General features: G+C 41.6%; 1 protein-coding gene across 3 annotated transcripts in view; it reads left to right on the top strand.

The window, feature by feature from the left end:
• The window catches only part of Htt (huntingtin), a 136,503-nt gene that overhangs the window by 6,356 nt on the left and 107,811 nt on the right, over window positions 1-22,336 (top strand). For all 3 annotated transcript variants that reach the window (XM_048784077.1, XM_015481901.2, XM_048784076.1), the window contains exons 2-3: window positions 6,182-6,265; window positions 17,401-17,521. In XM_048784077.1, coding sequence (XP_048640034.1) covers window positions 6,182-6,265; window positions 17,401-17,521 — 205 coding nt within the window. The remainder of the gene's footprint in view (window positions 1-6,181; window positions 6,266-17,400; window positions 17,522-22,336) is intronic.

Consider the following 22,336-nt stretch of genomic DNA (forward strand, 5'->3'; position numbering starts at 1 on the left):
CTTTTTTTTTTTTTTTTTTTTTTTAGAGAGAAAGAGAGAATTTTTTAATATTTATTTTTTACCTCTTGCCGGACACAACATCTTTGTTTGTATGTGGTGCTGAGGATCAAATCCAGGCCGCACGCATGCCAGGCGAGCGTGCTACCGCTTGAGCCATATCCCCAGCCCCTCTACTTTGTTTTTCAAGATAAGTATTTTTTCTATTATTTTCCTTCCTTAACTAGTGTCACGCTTTAGGATCTTGTTTTCCTTTGTATTATAAAATGTACTTGCAGAATAGCGTGTGAAACTAGTCATTGTTGTCCAGTCAGAGAAGAACATTAGTCTTCTGCACCCTAGAGGACTCTGCCTTCAGTGTTTTTCCCTCATCTTCCCCCTTAGCTGCCTTTCTGATTTTATGGTGATTACTTGCTTTGCTGTCTAGTCTTACCACACAAGCATACATCTTTAAACAATCTGATTTGGTTGTCCCCAGTTTGTTGGTTTGGGTGGAGAGGTCGCTGGGGATTAACCCAGGGCCCTACACATACCAGCCGATTGCTTTACCAGTGAGCTGCATCCGTAGCCCATCATTTAATGTTATATTTTAAAGATTTAATATGTGGTTTGACTTTTTTTTTTAATACCGTTAATTGAACCCAGGAACATTCTATCACTGAGCCACATCTCTAGCTCAGGCCTTTTTATTTTTTTATTTTGAGACAGGGTCTCACTAAGTTGCTGAGGCAGGCCTGGAATTTGCAATTCTGCCTCAGCTTTCCAGGTTGCTGGGATTATCACGGTGTGCCTCTGTGTCTGGCTAGTTTTATCATTTTGCTGCTATGTAATATTCTATTGTTTGAATATGCACCAATTATTTTTTAATCTTCAGTTGAATGTTTGGATTGTTAAGCTTTATTAGGTACTGCTATGAACCTATCTCCTCCTATTCTAGTAGCTTGTCTTTTCACTCATACAGTGGTGTCTTTTGAGAAACAATTCCTGATTTTAATGAATTCCAATTTATCACATTTTCCCAGCATGGGCAATGCTGTTTGTATCTTGTTTGACTGACTTTTCATAACCTCAAGGTCGTGACTGTTGTGTAAAAGCCTTGTTAATGCACGTTTTCTGTTGAGATCCTCTGTCCACTGGACCTGGTTTTGGGGTTTGATGTGGGATAGGCCCTTTGTTTATCTTTCCATGTAGACACCTACTTCTCCCAGGTATCTTCTCTTCTTACTGTCTTGTAGTGTATTCCCAGCCTTGAAAAAAATTAGTTGTGTGTTCAATATAATTTGCTCACATTTAACTACAAACTTCAGTCCTTGTTTGTAAGTGAATTCACTTTAGACCTCTTTTGGTACTATTTTTATTTTTGGTACTGGGGATTGAATCCAGGGATGCTTTGCCACTTTTTATTTTAAGGAGGAACACTTTTATTATTTTACTGTTTTAAGGAGGAACACTTTTACTAGCAATACTCTGATTGTACAGTCTATCTTTTATTTTAGGAAATTTTAACACAGTATAACTAACTGATCTTTCAGTATTTTCTATAGATGGTTTTTTGTTTCTGTCCGATGAATGATGATGTCACGTCCAAGTCATTTGCCATTCAGAAAGCTGCAGGATGTTGCTACTTCAGAGACTGAATTTAGATAGTCAAAACGTTTGTGTGTGTGTGTGTGTGTGTGTGTGTAACCGCGTTCAGTGATAAACTAAGCATGCTTTTCTAAACCATTGCTACTTTAGAAAGTATGAAATGTAATTCCAAGTGAGCTGATGTCCCATTCCTTCTTACAAACCTCCTCTGACAATGTCCTAATTGTTTAGGCCCTCTCACGTGAGCATAGCACTTGGCAGAAGCTGGAGATTGGCTGCTGAGTGATGGGTTTCCCTGGGTCCTTGCCTGTCACTCAGTCCTGGGCCTGCAGGTAATGCTGCCCCCAGACCCCAGTTCTGCTTGCAGCTTGGGGTGTGTGTAAAAGTCTGGGGAGGACTGATGGTGAGGTAACCAAAAGAGTAAAAGCTTCCAACTTCCTTGGGTAATCCAGCATGATCTTAAAATTACATAATTCTAAAGATAGGAGTTTAGATGAGAGGGCCTGAATTTATGTTTTCGGAATTAGTTCTTTGGTAATTTAAAAATTATGTTCCAGCAAGCAGGATGTCCTTGCTCTACGTGCTGCATGTGTATCTGTGCAGATGCTCCCCTGCACACTAGAGCAGGCTGACCACGGCTCATTTCTTTTGCAGGTGGAATTAAAATGACTGTATTTTTCCAGAGTGGTAGAAAAAGTAATTTCTACTTTCTTTGATCTTTTGGTTTTAGAAACTCAAGTTTAAAGAAAGGAATCTTTATTGTTTGTCTTCTAAATTCCATAAGACTAATTTAAAATTTTTTTGAGTCCATTCTACTGCGTACTTAAACATTCTATGGAAAACATTTGGTTTCCCATACCTTGATGGGCTCTTTGTGGAGCCCTGTGAAGTGTGTGCTTTACACTGAATGCTAGTGGCCTTTGTGCTCAGGCATCTGTCCTCCCTGGTGAGGAAGTCAGAGGAGTACTGCCACAGAGGTGCTGGCAGGCCCGGAGAAGGGCTGTGGGAGGAGCTGGACCCAAACAACAGAATAATGAAGTTTTATTTCATTGGTGGGATATAGTATTCTCTCTTTGCAGTCATAGTTTGATAGACTTTGGCTAAGTAATTCTTATTGAAGTCAGTCCTGGTGGTAGGCCTCTTGAGCCAGGGCCATGCTGTTCATTGCTAGAACTGTATTCTTTTGGTTTATCTTATATATGAGAAGAAAGAAAACTTTTGTAAACTTGTATTTGTATTCATTCTATGATTGATTTAAAAAAGTCCATGGGCCTATCCAGTTCTTTTTTTTTTTTTAATATTTATTTTTTAGTGTAGATGGACATAACACAATGCCTTTTTTATTTTTATGTGGTGCTGAGGATCGAACTTGGGTCCCACCAGTTCTAGGCGAACACTCCACCACTGAGCCACAATCCCAGCTCCCCCATCCAATTCTTCATTGGACATATGGGTAATTAGTGTGAAGCTGGGTTTTTTTTTTGGGGGGGGGGGGTGTAACCAGGGATTAAACCCAGGTGTGCTTAACCATTGAGCTACATACTCTATTGACACAGAGTCTTACTAAGTTGCTTACTGCCTTGCTGAGTTGCTGAGGCTGGCTTTGAATTTGGGATTTTCCTGTCTCAACCTCCCAAGCAACTGCGATTACAGGCATGTGCCATTGTCCCTGGCAAGGTTTTTTTTCGGGCTTTCCTAGTACTCTAATGACTCTCCTGAGTGATAAGACTTTGGACCCCACAATGATTTTTTTTAACTACACAGATGGTTGGCATATTGACATGCTACTTTCCTCAATGTGTGCCTTGTAAACTCTAGTAATAGCTGAAGGGACCTTGGGAATCACCTCCTTTAGGAGGCCTTGTTCCCCAGTCATTTAGCATGATAGTCTTCTTGAAGACAGCTGAGGTTTACTGCTCTGGGCAGCCACAACCCATTCATTACAGTAGGCCCATCAAAAAAAATCCCTGTTGACCATCCTGCTGTTAGCTGAGCTTTTCATTTGTGGATGGGGAAAGTTGGACCCAGTGAGAATGGATTTGCTGTGAATCCTACCTTTCAGCTCCCTGCCTTTCAGGCCTGGAAGTGGAGATTCCATGGTCCTGAAGGTTCTGCTTGGACTTCAACTCTGCTGAAAATTCCAGACTGTGAATATTTCTATTCTGACCACCATTAAGTTGCTAGGCCTACTGAGTTCATGTTCATCAACCTTTCTTTTCATCACCACCATGCAGCGAAGTCCTCGTAGGTTCCAGTGTAACAGAATGCCATGTTGAAGTATGCGCACATTGCACTTCTTTTAAGGCCTTGGGCAGATTTTCACTTTGGAAATCAAAGGATAACAGGGCTGGTGAGTTAGTTAGCTCCTGAGTGCTTGAGATGGTCAGTGATCTCTAGTTCTCTTGAAGGCTGTGGTAAAGCTAAGCTGCTGTAACGAGCCTTTAATCAGTGGTTTCAAGAAAAGAGCATTTTTATTCTCATAGTGTTTTTTTCTCTCAATTGAGGTGTAATTTAATACAGTACAATAGTTCTCTGTTGTGTTCAGTTCTGTGAGTTTTGACAAATGCATAAAGCCTTGTAATTAATTACTACATCCATGCCTCTTTTTCTCAACTTCTTGCCCCTGGAAATTATTGAATACTTTTCCATTCTTGTAGTTTTTTTCCAGAATGTTCTAAAAATGGAATCACCAATCTTGGAGTCTAGCTTATTTCCCCAAACACAGTGCATTGTGCTTTGCCCTTGTGTCCATTGGTGGTTTGTTCCTTTTCATGGCCAAATAGGTTTTCCTCATTTGGCTGTAGCATTTGTTGATCTGTCACGGTGGAACCACCCAGTTTGTGTCATTTCCATCATCACACTTTTGAACTGAGGGACTTGTGAGGATGGGAAGTCTGGGGGCCTGGCTGCTTATGGTCACCTTGGGACCCAAGATCCTTCTGTTCTGTTGCTTTCATTGTCATCTGCATAATCAAAAGCTGGGTGTCCGGCACGTTCTGTCTGGAGGCAGATGGAAGGGCAGGCACCAAGTCTACTTCTGTTTCCATTTCGTCTGTGGGACAGTCACCTGCCTGCAGCTAGCTGCTAGGAGGCCAGTCAGGGCAGTTTCTACCTAGGGCCGTACATCTAATAAGGGGAAAACGAAGTTCTAAGGGCGATTAGCAGTCTGCAGTGTAACTCATCATAAAAGTCCGTTTTAGGAAAGAGATAAATGGTAAGCATTTGCTCCCTGGCTCATAGTAATGCCAGGCCCTGGCAGTAACATTCAGGCCTTGGTCCTTTTCTGTGTTCTTCTTGACCCCTGACTTCAGTTTTTTACTCTTTGGAGGATCTCCCTTGCCTGTTTCCTCCCAGCCAAATCTGAAATGCCTTTTGGAGGGTGTTCCCTCAGTGAATTTGTGCAGTTTTAATGGTCTTTGCCTTCCTATATACTTTTAGGAGCCTGGAGATTACATTAGGCATTAAATTATCATAGGTGTTAATAAATTCGTTTTTTTTTTAACTTTTAAAATTAGTTCCCCCCAAAACTTGGGGGTCTCTGGTTTATTTGCTTCCAGTTAGTACCCTGTTTTGGGTTCTCCCTTTGCTATATGTTGATAGTGTCATCTTTGAAGACATCTGAAGCCATAGGTTTGAGTGGGAAGGAAGCACTATGTCTGATTTCTTTCTCTTTGTTTTTCGATACTGGGAATTGAACCCAGGGGCATTTTACCACTGAGCTACCTCCACAATCCTTTTTACCTTTATATCTTAAACAGGGTCTCCCTAAGTTGCTTAGGGCCACGTCAAGTTGCTGAGGCTGGCTTTGAACTTGATCCTCCTCCCTCAGCCTCCTGAGTTGCTGGGATTACAGATGTGTACCACCACGCCTGGTATTAGTTTTATTTCTTGACCAGACTGCTTATCTCCTTTTGCTTGCTGAGAGTCTTAATAAGAGGCTTATTTCTGGCTGCTGGGGATATAGAAGTGGTTAGCCACACCTCATTGAGGGCAATATAGTATGCTGACTATAGTCAGTTAATGTAATTTTGAGAAATGGAGGCATCTGGGTACATAGAGTAGGTGCAGTATTATTGTTTCAATGAGTTGTCTGTCCCTTCACCTTGATCCATGTCATTGACTTCTGTTCTGCTTGAGAAAGAAAAAAAGGTGCTAATTAAACTGTGACATGCCATTGGTTATAAGATGCGTTCCAGTTTCAGTGATGTTGACAAGTGAAAAAAATGTGAATTGAAGGTGAATTGGTGAGCTGCTGCAGGGTAGATTTAAAGCCAGAAGATCAGTCCTGGCTGTGTTACTTCTTATCCTATGCAATCTTGGGCAGGTGACTGTTGGCACTTCATTTTTTCCTTCTCTCTAAAATGAGGGGAATGAGCTGCTTTCAAGAGATCACCTGATTTTCGGTAGAGCCTTGTGGTTGGGAATCTTTGGTTGTGCTCCTCTGGCTTTTCTGTCCTGATCCCACCTGGTTCCAGCACAGAGAGTAGTGACTAAGTCATAATGGTCATGAAGTACTGGCTGACTGGATGACTGAGGTATAGAATGAATAAGCGGATAATTCAACATGTTCACTTCCTTTTTTTATTTTTATTTTTAGAAAGAAGGAACTCTCAGCTACCAAGAAAGACCGTGTGAATCATTGTCTGACAATATGTGAAAACATAGTGGCACAGTCTCTCAGGTAATCACACTTTGAACTTTCTAGAGGAAATAAAAACTGTTTTCAATCTTAATGGGTTAGCATGTTCTTTGTGTTCCCAGTTGTCTTTATGCAATCCATTTTAAATAAAGACTCTTTCCCTGCATTTCTAGCTAGGTGTTAGGGATGTCCAGACTCTATCATGAATGATGTTTCCATTTTGTAATTGTAAGAACAAGAATTGTAGCTGTTGGGATAACTGAATTGCACCCTTGATGACACACCATTTAAACATCATCTTTGGTTTGATTTTTTTACATGTATTGTAGTACCTGGAGCAGCAGGAGCCATCCCATGTGTGGTCTCTGGTTTACTGTCTGCACTTACTATTGCCCCTTTGCCGTGGGTTATGCCTCTGCTCCAGCAGTGCTGGTGCCCACATGTCTGGGTTGGTGGGGCTGTGGGCAGGTGGCAGAAGGCACTTCCCTGCTGAGCTTTCTTGCTGGTGAACCAGCAGCATCTTTTTTTTGTAGCCCTTTGTGGTTCTCCTTGTTTTTGTTGCTTTTCTGCTGTCCTGGCTCTTGTTCTGACGAGCTGTAGATGGTAAATATTTTTAGGCCTATTTCTAAAGATTGATTAGGAGACATGTGATTTCTGAATTCTGTAACCTAGGTGGGCATGTATGAAAAACTCACCTTGCTATTCTCTTCCCTTGGAATAAACAATTCCTATTATTTTCTTGCTGAAAACCTGGTAAAAGGGCTTCATAATCTGTTAGAAAAACTTTGAGGGCTGGGGATGTGGCTCAGTGGTTAAGCACTCCTGTGTTCAATACCTGGTACCCAAAACAAAAACAAAAACAAAACAACTTTGAAAAATGGGCATTGAACTCAGGGCCTTGCTTATGCTAGCCTACCACTGAGCCACATCCCCAGCTCCTTTTACTTGTTTTTTAAAAATAATTTTCCCGTGACCATCGCTTTTCACTTTGTTACTTTTTAAAAATTCTGGTAAAATGCATACAACTTAAAATACACATCTTAACCATTTAAAAAAATATTTTTTAGTTGTAGTTTCACACAATACCGTTATTTCACTTATTTATTTTTATGTGGTGCTGAGGATCTAACCCAGGGTCTTACAGGTGCGAAGCAAGTATTCTACCACTGAGCCACAACCCCAGCCCCACATCTTAACCATTTTGAAGTACCCAGTTCAGCATATTCATAATGTCACATAATCTTCACTATTTCCATGGTCCTTTTCATCTTTTGAAACTGGAACTCTATACCCACAAAGTTGTGACTCCATATCCCCCACTTTCCCAGCCCTGGCCACCACCATCCTCCTCTCTGTCTGTGAATTCGATTACTCCAGACCTCATGTGAGTGGAATCTTGTAATGTTTGTCTTTTTTGTGGCTAACTTGTATATAATGCTACCTTGCATTTGTATTTTATACTTTCAAAGTGATTTCACAAACATTTCATTTTAGTTTAACTCATTCCATCATTTGAAATATGGTGAATGATTCTGTTTCCATGTAATTTGTAGAAATATGGAAAGAAAGTGAAATAACAAATGAGAATGTATACTGAAAATAAGAATATAAATATTATCAGATGCTATTGTAGAAAACAGTACTATTGTTTTAGTCAGGTTTTGTGCCACTGTGACTAAAATACCTGAGAAGAACAAAGTTATTTGGGGCTCATGGTCTCAGAAGTCTCAGTCTATAGATGTACAACTTGAAGCAACACCTCATAGCCCAAGGGAGCAGTGAAGGAAAGCTGCTCAGCTGGTGGGAGCTAGGCAGCAGAGATAGGGAGGGAGAAGGGCCACAGGGAAAAGGCACCCAGGGCACACCGCTAGTGACCTGCCCCTCCAGCCAGGCTCCATCTGTCAGCAGTTACCAGTCAGTCCATTCATTTTACCCTCAAACATTCCTCCATTAACCCAGGAACTTTCGGGGAACACCTCGCATCCATACCATAACAACTTGATAAAAGTAGAGAAAAACGAGGTTTGTATTCCATCTGTGTCTCTCATATATTAGGTGGGTGGTTTTAGATTAGTTTCAGCATCTTTGAACCTCTTGTCTCGAAGGGACAGCCCATTTACAGAGTTCTGGTGGGATCAGGTGACACAGGGAAGCACTAGAAGGAAGTAGCTACGTAGGGCTGTTCACTTGAGAGAGCAGCACACGCGTCCACCAGGGCGCACACTGCCGAGAGCTCTGATAAGTGACATGGTGCTCTGCTGCAGTAGCCTCGCTTTGTTCAGGGGATCTCTCTCTTTGAAAACCACTGACCCAGAAGATATGATCCCTTTGAATCTGAGTGCTTCATATTTTATGCTTGTCATTTTGTTTTTTGAGAATTATCTGGAATTCATGGAATATCAGCTCAGATTTACATATTACTGAACTATTTTGAGGTATCTTAAGATTGATTTGAGGTTCCATTTTCCATCTTAAATAAAAGTAATAGCTGTTGATAGTTTTCACATTAGTGTGTCCCTGTTTTTATAGAGTATGTTGGGTGTTCACCATATTTCTCTTTCTACAAAGGAACATGTTAACAGAGTGTTTTGTGTGTGTGTGTGTGTGTGTGTGTGTGTGTAGGTAGAGCTGGGGACTGAACCCAGGGCTTTGGGCATTCGAGGCAAGTACTTTATCAGTTGAGCCATATCCCCAGCCCAGCAGGGTAATTTTTGAAGCCAGAGTAGTTCTTTGTCTCATCAGATTAAGAACCAGTTTGTTTAGGATACTCTCCAGGGACTTTAGGATACTTTGCAGGGACTTCAGGGTGCAGAGCTGATGTGGGTATTTTCTACAAGCATATTTTATGCATAATTATGGTTGACTACTATTTTCTGTTGTCTCCCCTTGAATTTGACCAACCTTTGGAGCTTTTCATTTCTTTGTGAAGTAATGGGGTTTCAGCCTTGGACGTTACCCCTGAGCTACATATCCAGCCCATTTTTATTTTTTATTTTAAGAAAGAGTCTGCTAAGTTGCCCAGGCTGACCTTGAACTTCCAATCCTCCTGCCTCAGCTTTTGGTGTGGTTGAGATGACAGTGTGCACTGCGTGGCTCTTTGAAATATTTCCATAGCTTCTGTGATATGCTGATTTTTGTCTCCAGTACGGTTATTAAGATGGCAGCTTCTGAAGCTTCTGATGTGAGAAGTCACATAAAACTTTATGCATGTTCATTCACACACTCTGTAGTCTGCTTCTGTACTCAATTTGGTGGTTTGAGCTGGTGGGTCCTAAATGTGCATGAGCATCAACTGGAAAATTTATAAAGAGCTCTGTGTTAAAGATACCTTGCTGCCTTCTTTCCCAGACACACTTATACTTTCTGTTTGTGGGTTGCGGGAACTGGGCAGTGTTTTTTTTTTTTTTTTTTAAATAGTATCCTCTTTGGAATATCTAGGGACTCTCACCTAAACCACCTCTTACAAATATAGTACACCTTGATAAAGTTACTAGTTAAAAGTAAGCATTAACAGGGCTGGGGTGCCGCAGTCTGGCTGGGCACAAAATCACGAGCCACCACACAGCTTGTAGATTCAAACAGCAACTCTTTATTCCCGAACTCACACCAGCCGTCTACAATCACGTTCTGGGGAAATCCACGTTCTCTGCCCAAATCCACCTCCACTGGGCTTCTGTCTCCCAAAATATACTGTCTGAATCCCGTGAGAACTCAAGGGGAACTCAGGCAGCAGGATACGCCCTATTCCCAGCAGGAATAATCTTAAACCTTAAACCTGGAACCTAAACCCGGAACGCCCTAATCCGCCTAATCCGCCTTGGTCCTTGAGCAAGGTCACCTACATTCAATGTCACTGCAACATGGGGTACGCTGGCAAGGAAATTGTCATACCTACTTGGCTAATGGCTCCCAGCACTGGGGCTCGTGGCGGAGTGCTTGCCTGGCATGTATGGGGTCTGGGTTCAATCCTCAGCACCACATAAAAATAAACAAACAGAGGCATTCTGTTTATCTACAACTACAGAAAAAAAAATTTTTTTAAGTAAAAATAAGTATTAACAATCTATAGAGTTTAACCAGGCATGGTGACACATGCCTGTAATCCCAGTGGCTTGGGAGGCTGAGGTAGGAGGCTCACAAGTTCAAAGCCAGTCTCAGCAAAAGCAAGGTGTTAAGCAACTCAGTGAAACCCTGCCTCTAAATAAAATACAAAATAGTGCTGGAGGGCTGGGACTGTACCTCAGTGGCAGAGCGCTTGCCTAGCGTGCCTGAGGCACTGGGGTTCCATCCTCAGCACCACATAAAAATAAATAAGCAAAATAAAGGCATTCTGTACATTTACAACTACAAAAAAAATTAAAAAAAAAAAATAGGGCTGGGGATGTGGCTCAATGATTGAGTGCCCCTGAGTTCAATCCCCGGTAGCCACCCCCCTCAAAAAAAAAAAAAAAAAAATCCATAAGAGTTCATAATGAATTCTATTGTCATGTATAACTGAGAAGAACCAACAAAACAAAACAAAATCCATGTAAGTAAAATTTAGTTAGAAAATATTTTGCTTTTGGTAAGCATTAAAATATAAAATTTGAAGGAATTGATAAGAAATATGCAGAAAATATGTAAAGGCAGCTAATATACCTGAATGATATAGATGACTATTTTCTTTTCAAAGTGGAAGATTTCCTGTGGTAAAGCTGAGTTTTCTCTTAATTATCCCATAGATTTAAAAGAATCTTGATCAAAATTCCAGTGGTGTAATTTTGGACTTGTTCATCTGCAAGAACAAATACATATAAATGTCACAGAGAACATCTTAAAATCATCAGTAATATGGTGACATCTGGTTTATGTGACATTAGGGCTTATACAGAATAGAAAGGTTGAAAAGTCTGTGTCTGAATGTATGATAAAGATGTCATGCTCATATTAGTAGGGAAAGGATGCTTGTCCTGCTGAAGGAGCAATTGTCTCTTCCTCATTGTACACAGACATAAGCATCAGATGAATCACATCAAGGTGAAAAGAATAAAATCTGTATTACAAAAAGAAAATTTAATCTAAAGAAGGCTAACATCTTTAAAAGAAAAAAAAACGTTTTGACTGGATAATAGTATAAAAAGTCAAAGTCCACCTTAAACAAAATTAAACATAAATTTAACTTGGGAAAAGTATCAACAGTGTAACAATTGAAGGTTTGATAGCCCATGTAAAGAGTGTTTCTTAGTGTTTCCTGACCCATTAAGAAAAAGACTACTTGGGCTGGGGATGTGGCTCAAGTGGTAGTGCGCTCGCCTGGCATGTGTGCGGCCCGGGTTCGATCCTCAGCACCACATACAAACAAAGATGTTGTGTCCGCCGAAGACTAAAAAATAAATATTAAAAAATTCTCTCTCTCTCTCTCTCTTTAAAAAAAAAAAGAACTTGAATCTTCTTAAAAAAAAAAAAAAAAGACTACATCATCCTAATTGGAAAATAGGCAGAGAATACAGTAGGTATTTCAGAAAAGAACAAATGATGACTTGTCCCAAAGCCTGTGTGGTGTGCCTGTAGTCCCAGGTCCTCGGGAGGTAAGGTAGGAGGATTGCAAGTTCTGGGCCAGCCTGGGCAACTTAATGAGACCCTGTCTCAAAACAGATTTAAAAAGAAATAGGACTGAGTCAGTAACCAAAATAGTTAACCCTTATGCATCCTGTGGGAAAATGTTGAACTTGATTGCTTGTTGTAGACTGAATGTTTGTGTCTGCTCTACCCCATCCCTGTTGTTGAAGCCCTAGCCTCCAGAGTGGTGGTCTTTGAAGGTGGGGACTTTTAGAAGTTGTGTGTTTACTGTGATACCAGCCAGTTCTGCAGCTCTGACACCAAGTAGTTATCACTGGGGCATTCAGTTCTGTTCCATCCTTCTGGATTTGTTGTCAAATTCCACAAGTTCCAGGGTTTTGTTGCACAAAGCTGCTTTCACTTTATGTCACAAGTCTTAGAAACCCACCTGTACTTCTGATGACCAGCTGTAAATTGAGCGTTTGCATGATTCCCCATCTTAGCATCAATAATTTGCAAGGATGGCTCACAGAACTTAGGAAAATATTTAACATTGACTGATATATTATAGGGAATGTAACTCAGGGACAGCTGGGTGGTAGAGATAGAGCAAAGCTTGGGGGAGGGGAGCAAGGCACTTAGGCCTTCTCTGAATGTGCCACCCTCCTGGCCCTTCCCTGTATTTACCACTCTGGGTGATGCTCATCAAGTCCTGCTGTTCAGAGACCCTCACCAGGAGTCAGATCTGCCAGCACTTTGTTCCAAGCCTCTGTCTTCTGAACCCAAGAGAGATGCATACTGTTGAAGCCACTCACTTTGCAGTATTTTGTTATAGCAGTCTCCCCTAAGATACTAGTAATCAGTGGAATGATACTAAAACAAAAATAGAAACATTAGTCACCAAATCATTAAACATTAAAAAATATTAAAAACATTAAAAAACAAAAAGGGTTTTGGGCAGAGGTGATAAAACTTTCCTAGAAGGCATTTTGGCAAAATTTAAAGCATTCGACTTATCATCTGTGTTTAACTTGGTGGTTTCACTTCTAGACATTTACCCTTAGGGAAGTATGTCATAATATTGGTACAGTGCTGTTCATCCCATTAGAAAATTAAAAATACTTTTCATTATCTATCAATAGAGATATTGCAAAAGGACTAGAAGGAACTCCTGCTGACTCTGAAGGGCCAGAAAGAATTTTTATTCACTTACTTAGCCCTAGACTTACTTAGCTGCTACTCTGATTCTGTCTGTAATGCTGATCGAATGGTCAGGCTCTTTGAAAGTAACTGCATCCCATAGCAAAGTGCAAGATTGTTTCTAGGAACACACAAAAAGGCACAGTATCTGATAAGATAAAAGTAATAAGTTTGTCATCTAGGAAAATAACTAGGAGTGCAAAGCAGCAGGAAAATATGATTTACAACAGTCAACACTGACCCAGAAATTACAGATGGTGAGTAGTACAAGAAACTTGAAACCAGTTACTGTAACTATTTCATATGTCTAGAGGCTAGAGAAAAGATTGAATAAGTTAAGTATAGACAGACACACAAAAAAAGACCCCGACTGAACCACAGCAGCTCTCTCATTGGAAACAGTTCCTGCTAGAAGTCTGGGATGTGAGAGGGAAACCTTGGAATTCTCTACCTAGTACAGTCTCTTGGATACAAAGATGAAATATCCAAAAACACAAATACTCTATGTCTGTAGGCAACCACTAAAGAAATTTTAAAGAAAGTGTTTCAGGCAGAAAGAAAATGGTACCAGCTGGAAATTTGTATCTACACAAAGGATTTGAAAGCAGCAGGAATGGTGATTATTTTGTCAAGACATGGCAAACGTAGAAGACCCTCTTATTCTTAATTTTTTTAGAAGACCTGAATTAACCTAAGTTTTGAAAGGGCTTACTTTAAAAGATCATCTTGGTGTTCTAAAGCAAGATAGTGTATTTTGGGGTTTGTAGCACATGTAAGTGGAATGTGTGACAGTCATGGCATGATGGCTAGAAGAACAGAAATGGAAGTGCACTGGAGATAGAGGAGTGCCGCCCACCCCGAAGAGAGGAGGGTGACTGTCCCAATCCCAGAATGTGCAAATGCCACTTTACAGTGAATTGGGTCTTCACTGCTGTGGTCAAGCTCAGGGTTTTTAGATCATCCTGGGGTATCCCCATGGGCACTAGGTGAAATAGCACGTGTCCTTATAAAAAGAAGGCAGAGGGAGTTTTACTCACAGAGAAGGCCATCTGAAGATGGAGCAGAGAGGTTTGAAGGCATGGACCTTAAGGTTGGAATGATGTGCTAAGCCACAGAATGCTGGCAGCCAGCCACCAAAGCAAAAAAAGGCAGGCAGAGATTCTTCCCGGAGCCTGTGGAGGGAGAATGGTACCCCTTGATTTCAGCTCATTGATGTTGATTTTGGACTCTGGTCTCTAGAACTGTAGAACTGTGAAAGTGTGTGTGTGTGTGTGTGTATTTTTTTTTTGGTTGGTTTGTTGAGATTCAAATCATACAAAGTATTTTCTCTGACCTTTAACATCATTGAATTGGAATCTATTTCAGAGAGATAATCTAGAAGAGCCCCAAATATGTGGGAAACAACATGTTTCCACGTGGTCCATGGGTCACTGAAATTGAAAGGAAAATTCAATGTCTTTTGAATTGATCAAAAATAAAAGTGATGCAAACTTGCTAGATGCTGTGAAACAATAATAAAGGGAAATTTAAAGCATTGAATGACTAATTTTAGAACAGAAAGGATCACACTGACCTCCCACCTTAGAAGTTAAAAAAGATGAGCAAGTAGAATCCAAAGTTATCAGAAGAGTGAACTTAATAAAGTTAAGAGCAGAGGTCCGGGAAAGAGCAAGCAGAAAAATGCATAGCAGATCAGTAAAACTGAAAACTGGTTCTTTCAGAGAACATCAATAGATGTGTAAGACTGACTGATAGGGAAAAAAGAACTAAGGCACAAATTACCAGTATTAAGACTGAGGAAGATGGCATTAGTCCTATAGTTATTAAAAGGATTATATTGGGAGGCTGGATTGTGGTTCAGTGATTGAGTGCTTGCCTAGCATGTGTAAGGCACCAGGTTCGATCGATCCCCAGCACCACATAAAATAAATAAAAAGGTATTCATCTACAACTAAAAAAAAATTTTTAAAGGATTATGTGGGGGCTGGGGTTGTAGCTCAGTGGTAGAGCACTTGTCTTGCATATGTGAGGCATGGGTTCGATTCTCGGCACCACATAAAAATAAATAAAGATATTATGTCCAGGGCTGGGATTGTGGCTCAGTGGTAGAGCGCTCGCCTAGCATGGGCGGGACCTGGGTTCAATTCTCAGCACCACATAAAAATAAAGGCATTGTGTTGTGTCCATCTACAAAAAAGATACATGGTGCATGGCCCATCAGCCTTTCCCTCCTTTCTCTCTCTCTCTCTCCCCCCCTCCCTCCCCCTCTCTCTTTAAAAAAAAGATATTATGTCATCTATTACTAAAAAAAAATTAAAAATGATTATATGGGAATATTTGAACAATTTTATGCCACTCAACTTGGCAACTTGAATGAAATTGGGTAATTTCCTTGAAAGACTACTGTAGGTATCAAGAAGAAATAGAGCTGGGCATGGTGGCGCATGCCTGTAATCCCAGCAGCTAGGGAAGCTGAGACAGGATTGTGGATTCAAAGCCAGCCTCAGCAACAGTGAGGCGCTAAGCAACTCAGTGAGACCCTGCTCTAAATAAAATACAAAATAGGGCTGGGGGTGTAGTTCAGTGGCCCAGTGTCCCAAAGTTCAATCCCCAGAACCAAAAAAAAGAAGAAATAAAAAACCTGATTAGCTCTATATCTATTTTATATTTAAAAATCAGTAGTTGATTAGTTGGAAAGAGTATATGAACTTCTTCATCTGTCAGTTTTATGAAATCTAAGTGTATATAAGATTTCCAATGAAAATTCAGTGTCTGTATTGAGATATGCTGTAAAAAAGCTTGTTTTATATATCAGTAATTTCATGTTGGCTGCATATTGAAATACTGTTCTGCATTGGATTCGACAAAGGAGAATGAAGGGAAGGGAAGGGAGGATAGTAACAGGAAAGACAGTAGAATCAATCAGACATTACTTTCCTGTGTTTATAATGAATACATGTAACATGAGTTACATGTGTAACTCCACATCATGTACAACTACAATAACAGGAACTGTACTCCATGTATGTATGATATGTCAAAATACATTCCACTGTCATGTACAAAGAAGGCAATCCAATACTATTCTGGATGTTTTGGGTTAAATGAAATGTTAGAAGAGTCTTGCCTGTGTGCTTTTCATTTTGATGTGACTACACAAAGTGTGAGATCATACTTGGAACTCCTGACAGCTGTGCTGACAGCATTGCTTTGGAGCACAGGGTCTGAATGTTCTAGCTCATCAGAGACCTTCCCTCCATAGCTCTTTGTTCATGGCTGTATTCCTGTAGACAAGGGAAGTGTTGCTAAGTGGGAGTCTCGGGCTTGGTCTTGTGTTTTTGTTGATCATAGAATTGAACAGCTGGATGCCATGTAGCTTGACTGTGCAGTCTTGCTCACCCTTAGACTCATGACTGTCTTCTGCCTGCCAGTAGGAATTACTACTTAGGGATAAAGGGGGAGGAGGCTTTCAGGGAACTTTTTAGGTTGAGTTGCTGGGACATCAATCTGCTTAGTGTTTCAGGAATAACACAGCCCTTATGTCCTGGGGTTGCTTCCACCCCTGTGTTGGGATACCTGAGTTTCAGGTGCATGGCCCGTCAGCCTTTCCCTCCATAGCTGGGTTTAGTTGGTTGGATCATCTCAGCCTAAACAGTTCACAGTGGCCACAATCCAGTTTTTGTGACAGTGGTATCCTGTCTAGTGCTACAGAGTCAGTTTGACCATGATCAGATGCATTCTTTTCTTTTTTTTTTTTTAAATTTTATTTATTTATTAGTTTTCCGGCAGACACAACATCTTTGTTTGTATGTGTTGTTGAGGATCGAACCCGGGCCGCACGCATGCCAGGCGAGCGCGCTACCGCTTGAGCCACATCCCCAGCCCCATGATCAGATGCATTCTACAGTGAAATATGGTTATATTCTGAAGCATATTAAGAGTGAGATGGAAAAGGAAGAGAAGAGATAGATTGTTACACTGATTATCAGAGTAAAGTTACCTTTTGGCAGAGACAGGTGGCTTTCTGGGATTTAATGGTCAGAAGCAGTGTCTCTTAAGGTTTTTAAAATAAAACTTCAAAGAAAAAATGTGATTTGGATTGCAAGTATATTCTCTTCTTTTGTTAATAAATTATTTTAGAATAGTTTCAGATTTATGGAAACATTTCAAGAGCATAGGAAGTTCCATGTACCCTACATCTAATTAGTTTGGTTGATTAGCATCTTACATTAGTGTGGTGCAGTTTTCACAATTAGTGAGTCAGTTTTGATGCACTGTTAACTGAAGTCCAACTTCATTCAATTTTCCTTAATTTTTATGTAATCTCCCTTTTCTGTTCCAGAATCCTACCCAGGATAACGAATCCTTTACTACGTTTTGTTGCCATGTCTCCTTAGGTTCCTTTTGGTTGTGACAATTTCTTTTCTTCTTTTACTTAGAAATTCTCCAGAATTTCAGAAACTTCTGGGCATCGCTATGGAACTTTTCCTGCTGTGCAGTGATGATGCGGAGTCAGATGTCAGGATGGTGGCTGACGAATGCCTGAACAAAGTTATCAAAGTAAGAACTGTGGGGGCTGGGGATGTGGCTCAAGCGGTAGCGCGCTCGCCTGGCATGCGTGCGGCCCGGGTTCGATCCTCAGCACCACATACAAACAAAGATGTTGTGTCCGCCGATAACTAAAAAATAAAAAAATATTAAAAAAATTCTCTCTAAAAAAAAAAAAAAAAAAAAAAAAAAAAAAAAAAAAAAAAAAAAGTAAGAACTGTGGATGTGATCATGGGCCAAGAGAAGACGCCATCAGGTAGTCTCTGTGTCTTAGTGGCCTGTTCTTAGGATATCTGCACTTCTTCCATTCTTGGAGTGTGGTTGTCAGGACACAGATGGGGAGAAAGGAGATTCTGGCATGGGGTAATATAGCCAGGACACCCAGTGGTGCTGGGTGCTGGCAGTGGTGCTGGGAAAGACGAGGAGAGAGATGGGCCCCTGACTTGTTCTGTCACTGCTTCCTGATGCAGAGCCTGTGCAGACCCCGCAGCTGTAATCCAGTGTTCCTTTTTTGTTTTCTGCTGCCATGGAAAATTAAAGTCCTTCTTCCATGCACTAATTTTTACTGTATTGCAAAACTGTCTGTGTTTTTATCCTTCCCTCTTCCTCTTCATTAGTCTCCAACCTGTCCTGGTCCACTGATTCCAGACCACCTTTGCCTTTGCCAGTGGGCCTTTTGAATTGTGGGTCCAGAATTAAATATTGTTCCACACAGGCTGACCAGCACTGAGGAGGGCTCTTTAACATAGCTCTCTACACTTCTCCAAAAGCTGCTGCCTGATGATGGTGAGGAAGAGCATGTTTCTTGTTCCCCTCTTTGCAGGAATCCTTGCTCATTGGTAGTTCTTCCTCTTTTTTCCTTACCTGACATTTAGAAAGGACTTTGAGAAGAGGCGCCATCTCTTCTCTGTCCTGGAAGACTATCTTGCAAGTAATACTTGCTTGAATGGAACCAGGAACTCCAGCTTACACAGTCATTTCCTTTCCCATTAGGGTCTTTGAGTAGATCTGTTCCTTGGTCTCTTCAGAGTCTTTTTTTGCAGAGTAAATTTTACTTTTACCAAATAGTTATCCTCTCCTTTCCCTCGTGGTCCTGCCTTCCTGAGGAAGGGTTGTCACCCTGTTACTCCTGTCGAGGCTACTGAGCATTGTTGCCAGACTGAGAGCACAGAGAGATCTGCATTAGATCTTTGCTCTGACACTTCCTAATGGAACAACCGTTATACTTAAAAAATCACTAGTTGCTTAGTTGGAAAGAGTATAACTGACAACATAGCTGTCAGGAGTTCCAAGTGTGATCTCACACTTTGTGTAGTCACATCAAAGCACACAGGCAAGACTCTTCTAACATTTAACGCAATACATCCAGAATAGTATTTCCTTCTTCTTACATGACAGTGGAATGTATTTTGACATATCATACATACATGGGGTATAATTCCTATTATTGTAGTATATGATGTGGAGTTACGCTAGTCTATGTATTCATATATAAATGGGAGCAGACAGAGTTTTTGTATTGAGTATAGGAGTGAGTGTGTGTGTGTGTGTGTGTGTGTGTGTGTGTGTGTGAACTGCCACATACTGGATCCTCAAGGTGGTAAGTATTCTTATGAGTAATGAAATTCTCACACTATTCCCCAGCGAGGTGGAAGGCATTGCTTTCTGTCTTGTGTTACATGTTGCATGGATCCGTGGAGTTCTGCTGCTCCAGGAATCATTCCCACCTGGCTGCATACAGTCTCTTGGCTAGCTCAGCTTTTTGTGGTCAGGATGTGGCTTCTCTGTAGCCTGGGTTCTGGCTCCCATTTCCCAGGCAGACTTTGGGAGATCCCTCTGTTGTCTCTAGTAGTCACTGTGCCTTCCCCTGCACCTGCTCTTTGTGCCTGAGCTTGCCCCTTGCCTCCTATGATGGCCTAATGGTCAGTTTCACCAGTTCTGTGTGCATGGTACTGTGTCACCCTTTTGCAGGTGGTGTTCCACAACATGTTTGCAGATGTCCTGTTTGAGTTCTGTTTGCTTCTCCAGGCCTAGATACCCTTGGTTTCTTTTCTTTCTTTTTTTTTTTTTTTATTTTTCCCACTGGCAGGACCAGCTGGGCTTTTCCTGATATTTGAATTCTTGGTCTGTGATCCTCAGGGTCAGAAAACCTTAAAAGAGGGCTGTTGTAGGTTCCCTTATTCATGTAAGTCGGGGGCTAGGGGAACAGAACAGAGTGACCCCAGATTGCTCTAGTACTGGTTACTGCACACATGGGCACCATTCCATTTTTTTAAAATATTATTTTGTAATTGTAGATGGACACTCTCTCTCTCTCTCTCTCTATATATATATATATATATATATATTTTTTTTTTTTTTACTTTTTTTTAATGTGGTGCTGAGGATTGAACCAGTGCTTTACACATGCGAGGCAAGCGCTCTATCACTGAGCTACAACCCCAGCCCTGGGCACTGTTCCATTTTAAGACTGTCTTGCTTAGAGTCTGCTGCCAGAACTGCTGGTCACAGTGACTTGATGTCTGCAAGCAAGAGCCCTGGCTTGTAGTTTTAGGTTCCGCTTCTTTTTGCCTCTCTTCTTTTCCCTTCTTTCTTCTAGTTTCAGTCTCCCAGTGCAGAGATTCCAGATTCTCGTGGTACACCTCTGAACATAAGATAAGCTCAGTCTCTCTTATTCTCTTCCTTTTGCTTAAAGTTGGCTTCTCAGATTTCTGCCTTCTAAAATACTGTAGTCATCAGGTTCCCATGGCACAAAGTGGGGTCAGGATCCAGCTAGACTTGCTTTTACTGTGGCAGAGGAAGGGCAGGCTGGGAGAATGTAGGTGACCCCAGGCAGGTCTGAGGGATGGGCAGGAATGCAGGAATGGTCACCTACCAGTCAGATCCTGGACCTTTGTCTCCTCTTGAGAATTGTTGTATACATTTTCTAAGGATCAGATTGTAGCCTAAGAACTTTGGAACATTTTGCTTGTCATTTCTGTAGAAAATGTATTGGGGTCTGACACAGCCTGTCGGTGAAGCATGTGTGTCCAGAAGTAACGTGATATGTGGTATGAAGTCCGTATTTACAAGGACTGAGCAAAACACCAGACAGTCAGAAGGCAGAGTGATGCTCTCTGTCTAGGGAGAAGAGGGATCTCTTGGAGGCAGTAAGGACCTTCTTCCCCTGTGCAGTATCCTTCCCTCAGAAGGAGGATAGACTCTTCTCATGCTGTGGAGAGTGGGGCCCCTGAAGGGTCAGTTCCAGGAGTTCATACTTTGATGGGGAATGAGGAGCTCTTGAAGATCTTTGACACAGTCAGTGGAGGGCATTTGGTTTTTTGGTACCAGTTATTGAACCAGGGATGCTTAACCGCTGAGCCATATCCTCAGCCTTTTTTTTTTTTTTTTTTTTAATAATTTAGAGACAGTATCTTGCTAAGTTCCTTTAGGGCCTGGTTAAGTTGCTGAGGCTGGCTTTGAACTTGCAATCCTCCTGAGCTACTGGGATTTGCAAGCCTGTGCCATTGTGCCTGGCCAGAGTAGGGCTTTGTGTTGGAAGCAGGACCTGGTGAGGAGTAGAGAGAAGCCTAGTAGAGAGAACCAAACAAGGATCCTTGCCTGCACAGTCCAGGAGAATAGGGCCCAAGCTCCGGTGGTGGCACTGGGGCCAGGACCATGAGGCAGCCAGGCTGTGGGCTGGGTCTGGCCATGAGCATGGAAGCAGGTGCGATGGAGGATGAAGCACAGGTGGGCTGCATCACTGCTCTGAGAAGAGTTGAGTTTAGTTTTTTCTTGTTATAAGTTTGGTATTGGGTTACAAAGCATTTATGAAGCTAACTCAAACTTTGCTAAGGCTTCTGATTTGTTTGAGAAATTGTGTTTTAATATATTTGTCTAGTTTGGTTTGCTCATTTAAAGACTTCCAGAATGAACTGCGACAGTAGAATCGGGATTGTAAAGTTTCCTGCGTCAGTGGAATCAGGATTTTAAAGTTTCTGAGCCATTGTCATACTTCAGAATCAGTCTCCTAAAGTGTGCCCCTGCTTTTGAATGTCTTTTGCTGGCCTAGTGGGTGAACCCCACTAGGACCAGCTTTGTCACTGGGCATGAGGCGCTGTGCAGCACTGTGAGAAAGGGCTTGTTCCAGTCTCGACTCTCAGTAGGCCAGCATTTGCAGTGCCATTTTAGAAGAGAAGGTTTCCAGGATGAGAGTGGGGCAGCCCTTCTCTGTTGGGGACTTCATGCCATCAGCCATGGTTAGAGGTTCAAGTGGGCACGTGGACATAATTGCTGGTTTAGTCCTGAAGTGAGTAGGGACTTGTAAGAAATGAGCTGCGAGGACCATGAGGCTCCTTGTTGGCACTGGGGTTGGGGGCCAATGAACATCCCAGCCAGCAAGTGAGGAGACCAGGCCTGCAGGAAGGATGTTTCTGTTCCAGAAACTGTTTCCCACCACAGCGAGGGGCTGAGATCCTACAGCGTGCCCTTAGCCCCCGAGCCCTGCAAACTTCCCAGGGTGCCCATCGCCTGGGCTGTTGTTATCTGACAGAATGAAAAGAATGAAGGTTTCCTGTGAGAACTGTGAGAACTTTGATTTATTTTAGTTTTGATATTATGTAGTATGTCTAGTGTTTTCAGTAATGTCCTGTGTGAATTTGCTTTTTTTTTTTTGTTTTTTAGTACCAGAGATTGCACCCAGGGGTGCTTAATCACTGAGCCACATCCCCAGCCCTTTTTTGTATTTTATTTAGAGACAGGGTCTCGCTGAGTTTCTTAGGGCCTCAGTAAGTTGTTGAGAGCTGGCTTTGAACTCAAGATCCTCCTGCCTCAGTCTCCTGAGCTGCT

This window comes from Marmota marmota, unplaced genomic scaffold (assembly GCF_001458135.2).
Source record: "Marmota marmota marmota unplaced genomic scaffold, marMar, whole genome shotgun sequence".
Taxonomy (NCBI): Eukaryota; Metazoa; Chordata; class Mammalia; order Rodentia; family Sciuridae; genus Marmota; species Marmota marmota.